General features: G+C 33.7%; 1 protein-coding gene across 1 annotated transcript in view; it reads right to left on the bottom strand.

Moving 5' to 3' along the window:
- Positions 1-10,311: 10,311 nt before the first annotated feature.
- The window catches only part of LOC111371151, an 18,437-nt gene continuing 16,291 nt past the window's right edge, over positions 10,312-12,457 (bottom strand). The window contains exons 8-10 of the mRNA XM_022993062.1: positions 10,886-10,993; positions 10,460-10,511; positions 10,312-10,367 (exon numbers count right to left, since the gene is read on the bottom strand). Of these exons, the coding sequence (XP_022848830.1) occupies positions 10,312-10,367; positions 10,460-10,511; positions 10,886-10,993 (216 nt within the window). The remainder of the gene's footprint in view (positions 10,368-10,459; positions 10,512-10,885; positions 10,994-12,457) is intronic.

Raw genomic sequence — 12,457 nt, forward strand, 5'->3', positions numbered from 1 at the left:
TAGCATGGCTTTTTCAAATTTAGTGTCACCTATTATGTAAGGGATAGTGAACATACCTGGATCCTTGCATTTTACAGGAAGTTTCCTTTGAATGACTGCTGACACATTTTTCCCAACTTTTACTTTCCCACATCCTTTGAGTTTCTGTCTTCTTTTAATTGTGCACAACTCTTTCAAAGATTTAGCATATCTAGGTACTTGTTTAATAGCATCTAACAATGAAATATTCACTTCACATTTACGAAAAGTTTCATAAAGTTCACTATTTGCATCATCTCTCCTAGATTCTACTAAAGTCTGAGGGAAATGGGGAACTGGTTTATACTCAGAAAGGGGTGGAAACTTACATTTAGGTGTATCACCACTGTTGGAAGTAACTTTGTCTATGACGATGTTTTCTTCCTCTTCTTGTTCTGACAATATGGGTATTATCTTCACTGGAATCTCAACCTCTTTGTCGTTCAACAAAATTGCGCTTGCATTTTTCCTTGGATTTACTACCGTTTGAGAAGGTAGTTTTCCCAAGCTTTGTGATTCCAGTCGATTGATTGTTGTTTCCATTTGACCCATTTGATTCTCCAAGCTTTGAATACTCGCCTTTGCCTCATGTTGGAATTATTTTGATTCCTGTTGAAATTGTAAAGTGTTAGTGGCCAGAGACATAACAATATCCTCTAAAGACATACAAGAGTTAGAAGATTGGCCTTGTTGTTGTCTAGGAGGGTATGGCTACTTGAATTATTGAAAGCTTTGGCAATGTTGGGTTATGGGCTAGTTTGATTGTGGATTTCCATAGCTAAGATTGGGGTGATCCATCCATCCTTGGTTGTATATCTTCGAAAATGGATCATAGTTCCTTTGTGGTTATCTTGGAAAGCCACCGACTGCATTAATTTGTTCGATGGGGTCTTCTTGGAGAGTCGGGCACATGTTAGTGGAATGTTACTGAACAGATTCCACACGCCTTTACTATTTGCATAGTACCTATAGCCATTTGTCGAACAAGAGTAGTTAGACTCGAAATTTGTTGTTCAAGGGATGAGATATTTATCTCATTGACACTTTTAGAAGGAGTGTCGAGTCTAGTGCCGAACTGTTGAGAATTGGCTGCCATGTTCGCAATTAAGTTTCTCGCACCCTCAAGAGTTTTATCTACCAACGCTCTTCCACTTGTAGCATCAACCATACTTCGCTCCGTAGATAGAAGGCCTTCATAGAAATATTGGATGAGAAGCTATTCAGTGATTTGATGGAGGTAGATAATAAAGCCAATCCTTCGCCGAATCCTTCAATGAAAATGGGAATTCCCTCAATTTAATTTGCTCCTCAGTAAATCCTGTAGGTTTCATGCTTGTACAGACCACATGAAACTCCTTTAGATGTTTATGGGGATCTTCACCTGCAAGGCCATGAAAAGTGGGTGAGAGATGAATTAGTCCAGATTTAAGTTCAAAGTAGTGATAGCATCTAAAATAGGAAAAGTAATGCATAAAGGTTGATGAATCAAATCTGGGGTTGCAAGCTCCTTCAAGGCCCTATTTCCATCCATAACGTCCTTTTCTTCTAAATCAAATTCACTTGCAAACAGGATGTTCAAGTTGAGATCGTTTTCTTCAAGATTCCGCTGAGTGTCACTCCATAACCTACGCAAAGTTCTCTCAATTTCTGGATCACACTGCAAATTACATTGATTAGAAGATCTAGTTACGGTCATAAACAACCAAAGAAACTAAAAATTAGGAAATAAACCAAAAAAAATGCACCGTTTATTTTTTTATTATTATTATTTTTTTTAGAATGAAATGAACAAAAAAAAAGCACAAAAATAAACTAATTCACTTCCCGGCTACAGCGTCAAAATTTGGTGCGTGCTATCGTAGGCACTCCAAATTAAAATTTATACTTCTTAAAATTAATGCATTAGTGGAAGTAAGAGTCGATCCCACGAAGAGTGATTGATTTACTTTTAGATGCAATATTAACTAAAATGAAGGGTTTTGGTTTTCTTGAAATAATACAAATCACTGAATTAAAAATAAATAATAAAAAAACCTTAATCTAAGTCAACATCCATCGTTGGAAATTAATAACCAGTCATTGATCCACAAATAATCATCAATTCATAATTGTAGCATTCATTGTGAAAAATAAATTTATCATTCGAAACAATTTTCCTATTTCTCCTTAGTTTTAATTAATTAGAAACAAGGGATACAATTAATCCTCATTACCAAACAATCCTAGACAAGCGCGAAATATTAATTTAATAATGACTTGCGAATTAGAGAAATCACTGAACTAGATAACACAAGTCAAGCGTTTACATTTAACCTAGATAAATCTTCCTCCTAAGATTTAATAATTTCCAACCAACAAATTATCAATCTTAGTTGCTTCATAAGTTAAACCAATTGATAATTACAGTTTTGAAATTCAACTTAGCTATAGATTGTTGAGATTAATAACCTAGCGTGCACTCTAGAATCAAACACAACAATTATAAAAATAATTGTAGAAGAAGATTTAATGCTAAGCATATGAATTAATTAATAAAAATCAGGTGGATCTCACAGTTTAATTGTTCTAAGGCTTCCGTCTCCTTCTATCAAGCAAATGAAATTAGTTGTACATCATAGATCTTGAGCACAAAGAGAGAGAAAAAAATAGGGCTAGGAGCGTTCTCCCTGTTTTAGATGAGATTTGGGGCTTATATATGGTGTACAAGATTTGTTTCCATAAGTATTTGATTCAAATTAGGAAACTAAAAATTGCGTGTTGGAAATGAACTATGCAACCTTATAGTTATAAGTGTTGTGGTCGCATAAAAGTTCTCTGAAGGTCAGAATGTGACCGCATTTGATTTGAGCTCTGTGACCGTATAGAACAACCATTTTTCAGTCGGATAGCATTCAGTATTTTGATCGTAACTTTCGTTTCCAATGTCTGATTGAGGTGATTCAAAGTCAGTTGGAAACCTAACTCAAAGAGCTACAACTTTTCTTCAGATGTCATCTTCAATATCGATCATTTACCATATCAAAAATAGGTCCCAATATGATGATGAAAATTAGTGCATAACCTTTTCGATTGGAAATTGATGTGTGATTATACTTTGATTGTATTTCATTTCTTTGACTTCTTTCCTCATCCACTTAACCTCTAACACTCTTGAATCTTCATCCCATTGCTCGTCTCATCTAGGGATTATTTGCAACTTGGTCCCTGAGCTTTTATCTTCTCTTTTCTTAGCCTATTTTTCTTGTTTTCCTTCTTCCAACACTCTATGTCTTCCGTCAATTGACCTTCAAATCTTTCACTCCTTCATTTTCTCCTTTCTATTAAACTTTTGGATATTTGCATTTTAGTCCTTGAAATTTTGATTTCTTTCATTTAGGTCCTTTTTCGCTCTTTCATTCTATTTTATGTCATGATTATCCAAATGCAACCTAAATCACAATATAAGGGCACTTGGCATATTTAGGTGTTAATTAGTCATAAAAATGCAAGAATTAATGGATATAAATCATGACATTTCATGTCTTATCAGTGTAATAAAGAACAATTGAGAACACATAAATCCAAAGTTAAATATCTAGCTCAAATGGCATAGAATGATAAAGCGTAAGAAAATGTGAAGTCTAGCTTCAATATGTATTGTTACATTACCCTTCAAATGATATGGTGGGGCTATTTATAGTGTTATATATATAAATAATAATAATAATAATAATAATAATAATAATTATCTATTGGATGAGGGAACATGTGGCTTTGTCTCCTTAATCAAAGCATCTTATCTCAAGCATCAATTTGATCTTACTAGCTTGCGGTGCACTTAATACTCTTAAAATGGGAGTGGCCACCCTATAACCTTTGCTAACAAGATTTTTTGACATATTACTTATTATAGGGGTCACGTCAATCATTTGAATAAGATTTTATCAATAGGAGATCTTCGAAAGAGGTGGGTCATGAACAAGCTTTGGATTGAACCTCCGAATCACGATGGCTTCAACGAGTGGGCTTCTGTATTTGAGCTTCACCACTTCGAAGTGGAGCCTCAACCAGCCTTATATGGGTTACCATTGCACGTGGAATGCCACGTAGACCTCATGTGGAACCTTGTGGTGAGGCATAACAATAATAGCCTAAGTCTATTTATCGTTATTCATGTTATGCATGGACTTCTTTCTTATGCTATATGTCTTTGTTAGGGTGAACCTTTTCTTGCCATGGTTAGATTTTTGACACAACACAATAGTCATCTAAGTCCAAATATAGATATTGATATCTTAGTTGGAATTTGAAATAGTAACCTGATCCTCATATGTTATCTTGTTCTCATGAAGTACTGAAGCTCCTGAATTGGTTTGAAAGTAACCGAAATTTAATTAATGTGTTGAACCAGTGAAGTGCTGAACTTCTGAAATTCCTTCATTAATTTGAAAGTAAGTAAAATTTGATTGATGAGCTAAAGCAGCGAAGTGTTGAATTGCTAAAACTTCTTGATTAATTTGAAAGTAGCTAAAATTTGTTTGATGAGTTGAAATAGCAAAGTGCTGAACTATTGAAGCTCATTAATTTCGAAAGCATGGTTGATAATCATGCCAATGATTTGATGTTTTGCATGTTAGCAAGAAAATACAATTGGAGCTGTTCAACTTCTGATACACGCACCAGCCATTAAATTTAATGCACAATGATGGCTGTACATTCAAATTTTCAAGCTGACGTAAGGATGTGTGTGCGTACAACACACGTGTTAATCTCAGACGTTGATGCCAACACCTATTTAAATTCAACGATTCAAATTTTGTATAAAATGGACGTCTCTAATAAAGTGGATCCCAATCCAATGGCTAATATTCACTATCGTTGCTAGTAAAAGCTAAAACTTGTCACTCTAACCTTTTTTTTACTTTTGCAATAATCTTTGAATCTTCCCAAATTCAAAAATCCACTCGCTATTTCTTTTCTTCAATGATCTCACATTCTTAGAGCTTCCTCTTCCTCTTCGATTAGGTAATTCCCTACTCTTGGACCATTTTTTATTCATCTCATTTTCTAATTTTATCATTTCAATGTCTTTTGGTTCAAGTGCTAGTGGTGGGAGGGGAAATTCTCAGGTGATAACCCTTGAGTCCAAGGTAGGCCTTGCATAGGTTGGGGAATAGGCTTTACTTAGCGGGTCGGGTTAGGGTCTGTAAGCCATGAGTGAAGGGCCAATTAATTCTGAGGCAGGGTAGGGAGCTACAAAAATCGTGTCTACTGTAACTTTTGAGAAGTTGATTGAAATTATGGAAAAATATGGGATATCCTAGATTCAATAGAACTCCTAATACCTGAAGCCCATTAACGTGTATGTTAATAGAGGCCGAGATGTGTGGCTGTTAGTGAACGCGTGTTAAGGCAGGTATACATTTACCTCTGCACTCATTTTTTGGGGCATTGCTGAGAACAGAACCTATATGTTGACTCCAATCCAACTTTTGCCAAATGGGAGAGAACAATTGGTAGGGGTTACTTCCTCAGGAATGAGACCTCTTTTGTTAAGGACATTCCCTTGCACGTCTTCCAAACAATTTTCAACCTCGTATACTTGGGAACGGGAGAGTTGAAGGGATGGTATTACATTATCCCCTATGGAGCCCATGCTCTTTTTGTAAGGTCTGTCTTCCTCTATCAAAGAGTGGGAGGAATCCTGATTTTGGGTCAAGGATAGATGTCACATCCTTAAGAGTGATAAAGTCACAAATGCCATTGTGCCAACCCAGTATTTCGAAGCTCATGAGTTATTTTTTTCAAACTTATTCATTTATTATAATAATTGTAATTGATGCTGATTTTTTTATAGTTTCAAGAAATTGATTCGAGTTGTCCTAGGCTGAAGGGACGTCATTAAGGATATATACAAACATCTTCAGAGATCACGCCACTTCGACCGCCTCATAGAATGCAATAATTTTTTCTTAGCTTACACGGGTAAATGTCAAACTTCTTAGCTTCTACCTTGTCTTTTACTAACTCAACTAACATAGGCCCTGTTTAATAGCCTTTAAAATCCAAAAATAAAGTTTTGAATTGTAATTTTTTGAAAAATGTGTGGTTAAAAAGTAAGAAAAAATTTTAGATTTACATACAAAATATTTTATTGTGTAATTGTGTTGTTAAAAATGAGTAAATAAAAAAAAAGTTTGTAATTATGGTTGTCAAACAGGAGCATAGTTTTGTTGTCTTTGCATAAAATTTTGACCGAAAGCAGTACTCACCCCTGACATGATTTCTATTTTGAGGGCCGTCTCTACTGTCAATTCTAGAGCTTTGAAGCCCTCCTCCAATGCTGCCAAGCATGTCAGGGAAAAACTAGAGTATCTCAATAAGGAGCATGCTAAGAAGAGTGACGAGGAGGCACCCCAAGAGAAGATAAAGGACAAAAGGAAGGGGAAAATGAAGGTGGAGCCTCAAAAAAAATGAGGACTTCCCACACCAAAAGCTCTATTGCAGGGAAGTTCAACACATCTAGTTTCTCAATAGCTCAACTGCCTCTATCCCCACCACCTGCCAAGCAGATACAATCATCCTTTTAGCTACAAAAGCTCAAAAAGCTATGTGAGGAGGTGGTGAAGGACAATATTGCCAACTTACACTTAACGGAGTACCAACGTTTCGGTTCTTACAGGCGGAAGTTCGCCTACATTGAGGTGGTCGAGAGAATGGGGAAACTCTATCCATAACTAAGGGTAGAATTCTTGGAAGAAATATTTTTGTTTAGGTTGAGTAAGTATTAGGATGCTTGGAATATATATTTATTTTTCAATCGTTGATCGGGTCTATATAACTTATTAAAAAAAAAAGTAGAAAACTTTCAAAAATAATGTCTAGTTAACATTGAATTACTTGTCATCTATGATGATATTTATTTGTTGGAATTAAGTACATATTTAGCTAAAGCTTGACAACACTATAACTTGTACTTTTACTTGAAAACTTATCCAAGTTAGACTTGATTATTTGAGTGTATAGCCCTCATTGACTTATTACTTATGTTGGGACATGACTTGATTATGTGGATTTCATTGTTGACGTTGTCAACTTAGGCGTTGAATTACTAAATCTTTAATAAAAAAATCAAATTTCTTTTTAGTAGTTTGAGGGTGGAAAGGTTAGTGCTTGTCTTCATAAAAGTTCGAGGGTTTGGAGTTCTCGAATCACAGTGTTAGTAGAAGGAGTTTGAGTGAAGGAGTCTAGAACGGGCACTGGCCATTTTTAAAATTTAAATATCATATATCATTACTTCTTTCATAGCTTTTATGTCTCGAGTGATTAAGCTTGCTACAATCTTTAAAACCTAGTGCCATATAGTTATTTGACTTGGGTGTCATCAACCTAAAGCTCGCTAAAAAAATGGAAAGAAGTTTTGCACATAAAAAGTCAAAAGAATGAAAAATTATATTCTCATATCAAAAGAAAAGGTGTTCCATCTTCTACCTCTCTTCGTAACTGTTCGTAGAAAACTCGCAAGCATACAAAATCGTTGTACAAATAATAAGATTTGTGAGTTAAGAGTATCGTTCCCACAAAGAATAAGGTCTAATTTGTAGTTTAATAGCTGCTATTAAATTCGAAGTGTAGTGATATCAAGAGAGTTGTGATTTATAAGTTCTCTAGACTAGACTAGTCCTAAACTAACAAAGCAAATAAACTATTTATTTAACATGTGAATGTTTGTATTGAAATCGTTAATCCCCTATTGTCATTTAATTCAACTCTTAATCCATAATTTAGTAAATTCATGCATTTAAGACAATCAATAGTACACTTTTATTCAATATTTTTTCCAAAGACATATTAAACCTATGTTTAACACGACCCGATCTTATTCTTAGTCCAAATTCATATGAAAAATATGAATTGATTAACAGGATTTATCACACATTATTGCAAATGACATAGCTATTATTCTTAGTACCTATTGTCCATGTGTTGATTTATTGCATTCTAGACTTATTGTAAATATTCCTACACTACAACAAGTAACTTACTATCTTTGGTGATCAAACAATTAAATAGTTCAATGAGAATGCAAAATCAATCAAGAAAACGCATGAAGTACTAAATTAATTGTCTTGAATTAAAATAAATAAACAGTGTGGTTCATCATTCATCAAATACAATTAAAACTTAGCCTACTATCCTAATTATTAAATTATGTAAGAAATAATGAAAAGTATAACCCGTATCGAAGAAATATGGAAGAAAGTAGAGAAATCAACTTTCTTGAATAAAATCTTGATTTTGGATGGATAATCTTCAAGATTCTTGCACAATTCTCTTGATGTTGACGATGTAGCCTCATTCTTCGCCTTCAAAATATGTTGAATCTATGAATGATTTGGTCTAAGGGAGGTTTTTGATGATATGGGCGTGTTCTCCTATTTATATGATGCCCAGGAGATTCCTTACTAAAATAAAATAAAGAAACCTAAATTCTTCCGCGTTTAACATTAAGGCACGTGTCCAATGTAATCTTGGGCACGCGCCTGGGAGCCTTGGGTGCCTCAGTCACCTCCTTTTTGGTTGGGGCGCATGCGTCTCTACTGTAGGCAAGGGCACACGCCTTGACTAAGTTCCAATAGTGGAACAGCTTTCAGTATTTCTATCATAACTTTCTCTCTGAATATCCGATTGGAGTGATTCAAAGTAAGTTGGAAATCTCACTCAGAGGAATACAATTCTTCTTAGAATTATTTTTTCCAATTCGAAAGTTTTCTATGCCAAAATTGGGTCTCAGTATTAGACTAAAAATTCGAAGCATAACTTTTTCGATTGAAAGTTGATGTATGATTATATTTTGATAATAATTCATTCCTTTGACTTCTTTCCTCATCTGATTGACCCCGCGCACTCTCAAATCTTCATCGTGAGTTCCGAAATAACTTTTTAGTATTTGTATTTTAGTTCCCAAACTTTGGATTTGCTTCATTTTACCCCTTTTCCGTTCTTTCTTCCAAATATGAATTTTTCATAATAAAAGCAAAAAATAACAAATTAGGTACTAATCCATCTAAAAAATAACAAAATACCATCATTTAGGATCTCAAATAAATGTAGAAACTACACTTATCACTATCAGTAACTTTTGTACTCGAGTAATTAAACCTGTAAAGGTATCTAAAAACATGGTGCTCTAATCTGACTTGAAAGTCATCGACCTAGAACTCACTATATGGGCCATTTTGAAAGTTTAATGGAGAAAAGTATTAAATAGGAGTTGTCAAAAAATAAAAATAAAAAATAGAGAGATCTAAATTGTCAAAAGTGGAATGTGCTCATTAAAGACTTAGAGATTTGAACTCTAGAAATTGGCAATGTGAGTCTGAAAAAGACATATCATCTGCCTTCTATATTTACAAGTATTTAATTATGATCACTTTATATGAAAAAAATGCATTATAATAATTTTTAATAAAATCATATGTGCTAGAAATACCTCAAGATTGGGGGAAAATGCATGAGTGATTTTGCACAAGAGGTGTGACGAAAAACTGACTACAAGAAGATTGGGATTGTGAATAAATCAACAATATTCAATTGGGTGTGTTCTAATATAGGTGTAAGTTCAATGTTGTTTAATCTCACACAAACTAAGTCAAGAATCAGATAAGTAAAAAAAAAAATTACTAATAATAATAATAATAATAATAATAATAATTTACTACTTTTTGGATTTTTCTAAAGTGTTACTTAAATTTGAAGTTGAAATATATGGAAAACAGTTCAACGTTGAGTCTATTTTTCGTAATTTACTTTGTCTAACCTAAAGAGGTCATTTAGAAAGTTTTATACACATGAAATGTCAAATGAATGAAAAATTAGATTCTCATATCAAAAGAAAAAATGATTCATCTTCGACGTCTGTTCTTAGCCCTTTTTACTCGAGTTATTAAGCCTGTAATGGTATCTAAAAATCTATCTTATAGTCATCTGACTTGAAAGTTACAACCTAAAGATCGCGGTCAAATCCTTTTGCCAATTCCATATCCTTTTTAAAATACTTTTACTAGCACCATAGCACGATATAATTACGGCATTCATTAAACCAATCGATGATCATGCCAGCTTCCTCGACATCTGTCAAGTTGAATTGCATGAGCTAAGTTATAGATTAACACAATTTTGCTACACATTACCACAACACCATTCTGATAACTTATCTACAATTTCAAACCCTTTTTGCACCAGATCAAAACAATTCCTAATTCATCAGATGACTGATGACACCATTTTTTTCAAAACAAATCCACAGGCCATCTAAGCAGTGATTCCTTCAGGCTTTTGGATGTCACATTCGACTTGAATTTCACCATCTGCATAACGATGACGATCTGTGAGATTCTCCATGCAAATTTAACAGAGAGAGATGAAATCTCAGAAAATCAAAAAGGCCAACAGGGATTACTCTTTAAATGTATCCCTAGATTTGCTTGGGCATCAGCTTCAGTATTTAAGTCCTGATATAAGGGAAAAGCTTTTCGGATGAAAAAGAAGTCGACAGTTTACAAAGAAATCGCGAATAAAATTACACATGAATAGCAACGTAAAATATAAACACTTTCTATGTAAATAATTATTGAACAAACAAGCATGCTTAATTCAGAGAGAGGCAGAGAGAGATTCTATTTTAGAATCAAGCAAAGAAAAGCCAACCTGAAGTGTTGCAAGAACAGCGAGTTAAATGCATGTACACAAATCCAAAAATATTCTGGCATAAATATGCTGTACGAAATAAGCACTAAAAATATAAGAATTCTAACCTTCTTGGCAATCTCTTCATATAACAATGAAGTGCAAGAATTAAGTAATAAATTGAACGTTTTTGACATACTCTTTCAACATGGCAGATCTGGAATGTTACAAACTGATCCTTGAGTTCTTTAGCCACCTTGCACAATTCAGCCATGTTTTGAACTTTTGTTCTCCATAGACCCTGAACCTGTGCAATAGATAATTTTGGTAGTATGATAAAGTGATCATAGCGGGCAGGCAGTAATAATTACAAGCACAGCATTGCACCAAGGAAGAAAGCCCCATGGAAGATACAACCTAATAATGGACAAACATTGCCTATATTCACATAATTTTCAGAGTATGAACCCAGGGGTGATGAAATCTTACTCGTGCAAGCTTCTAAAGCCTAAAACACTCTGAACAGTAAATCTACCAAATTTTTCTATTTATTTCTTTTTTTTTTTATTTAGGGGAATCTGCACCACAGTCCACAAAATAGTCCACTTTTTGCATTTAGGATCCACATACAATTTATGTTGGCATTGAGATCCCCAATCTTTCATTTTCTGGTGCAAGTAGATCCAAATGGATGGAAAACATTTGTCTACTAAGTCATATTTTTCACAAAAAAAACTAATAAAAGGAAGAAGATAAGATAAGCAAGTGTTGAAAATAATATTTAAATGATATACATTTGCCATATCTAACAGCTTAATCTTTTAGACTAGTGGTTCAATATGTTATCATAGATTCAAGTCTCTAACACTCATGTAAATTGTACACGTGTTAGGCTTTGATGGGGAAAACTAAATCCTACCTACATGTGAGGGGACCTCTTGAATATATGGGCCCGTTTGATTGCAAAGATGGAATCTGAATGGAAAGAAAACAAATTTCAAGGAATTGAATTGCCTAAAAATTGTTTTATTGAAAATTGTCAATTATTGTGTTTAATTGGTATAATTTTTCAAATGAAAATGTTGAAATAAAAGTGTTTTTTGGTGTTCATTCGACTTTATTTTACATAAAAATTGTCAATTAAAGGGATAGAATTTACTGGTATTAGAGATAGAATTTTTTTCCATTGCCCAAAAAAATAAAAATCTATCTTTTAGTGTTCATTTGACTTTATTTTACATGAAAATTGTCAATTAAAGGAAAATATTTTTGTATAATTAGGAATAGAATTTGTTTCCATTGCCAAAATAAATAAATAAATAAAAATTGGCCATCAGCATTTTCATTAATTTGGTGGAAAATGGCTGAGGTGGCATAAAAGTGGGAAAATGAATTGCATAGAAAAAACCTATCAAACATGCAATTTTAGTTTAGGATGGAAATCAATTTTCATTTTCCATGGAAAACGGGCTTATCAAACAGTCCCTAATATTTAAATGATATACATGTGATCTTATCAAAAAACTTAAACTTTTAGATAAAGTGGTTTTACAAGAAGAAAAAGGAAAATAACCAAAAAGGACAAAAAAAAAAAAGCAATAAAATCTACCTCCAAATTCTACCGCCCCACGACTGCCAACATTGCTATTGCCACTACCAACCCCTAAACTCCTACAAACACTACCCTTTCATGTACATCTATAACATACGAAAACAACTTAGGTAGCCGTTAGAATTGAATTTAGCAGCTAGAAATAAGTTTTTTTTTTTT

The sequence above is a fragment of the Olea europaea genome, chromosome 2, assembly GCF_002742605.1.
Source record: "Olea europaea var. sylvestris chromosome 2, O_europaea_v1, whole genome shotgun sequence".
NCBI lineage: Eukaryota > Viridiplantae > Streptophyta > Magnoliopsida > Lamiales > Oleaceae > Olea > Olea europaea.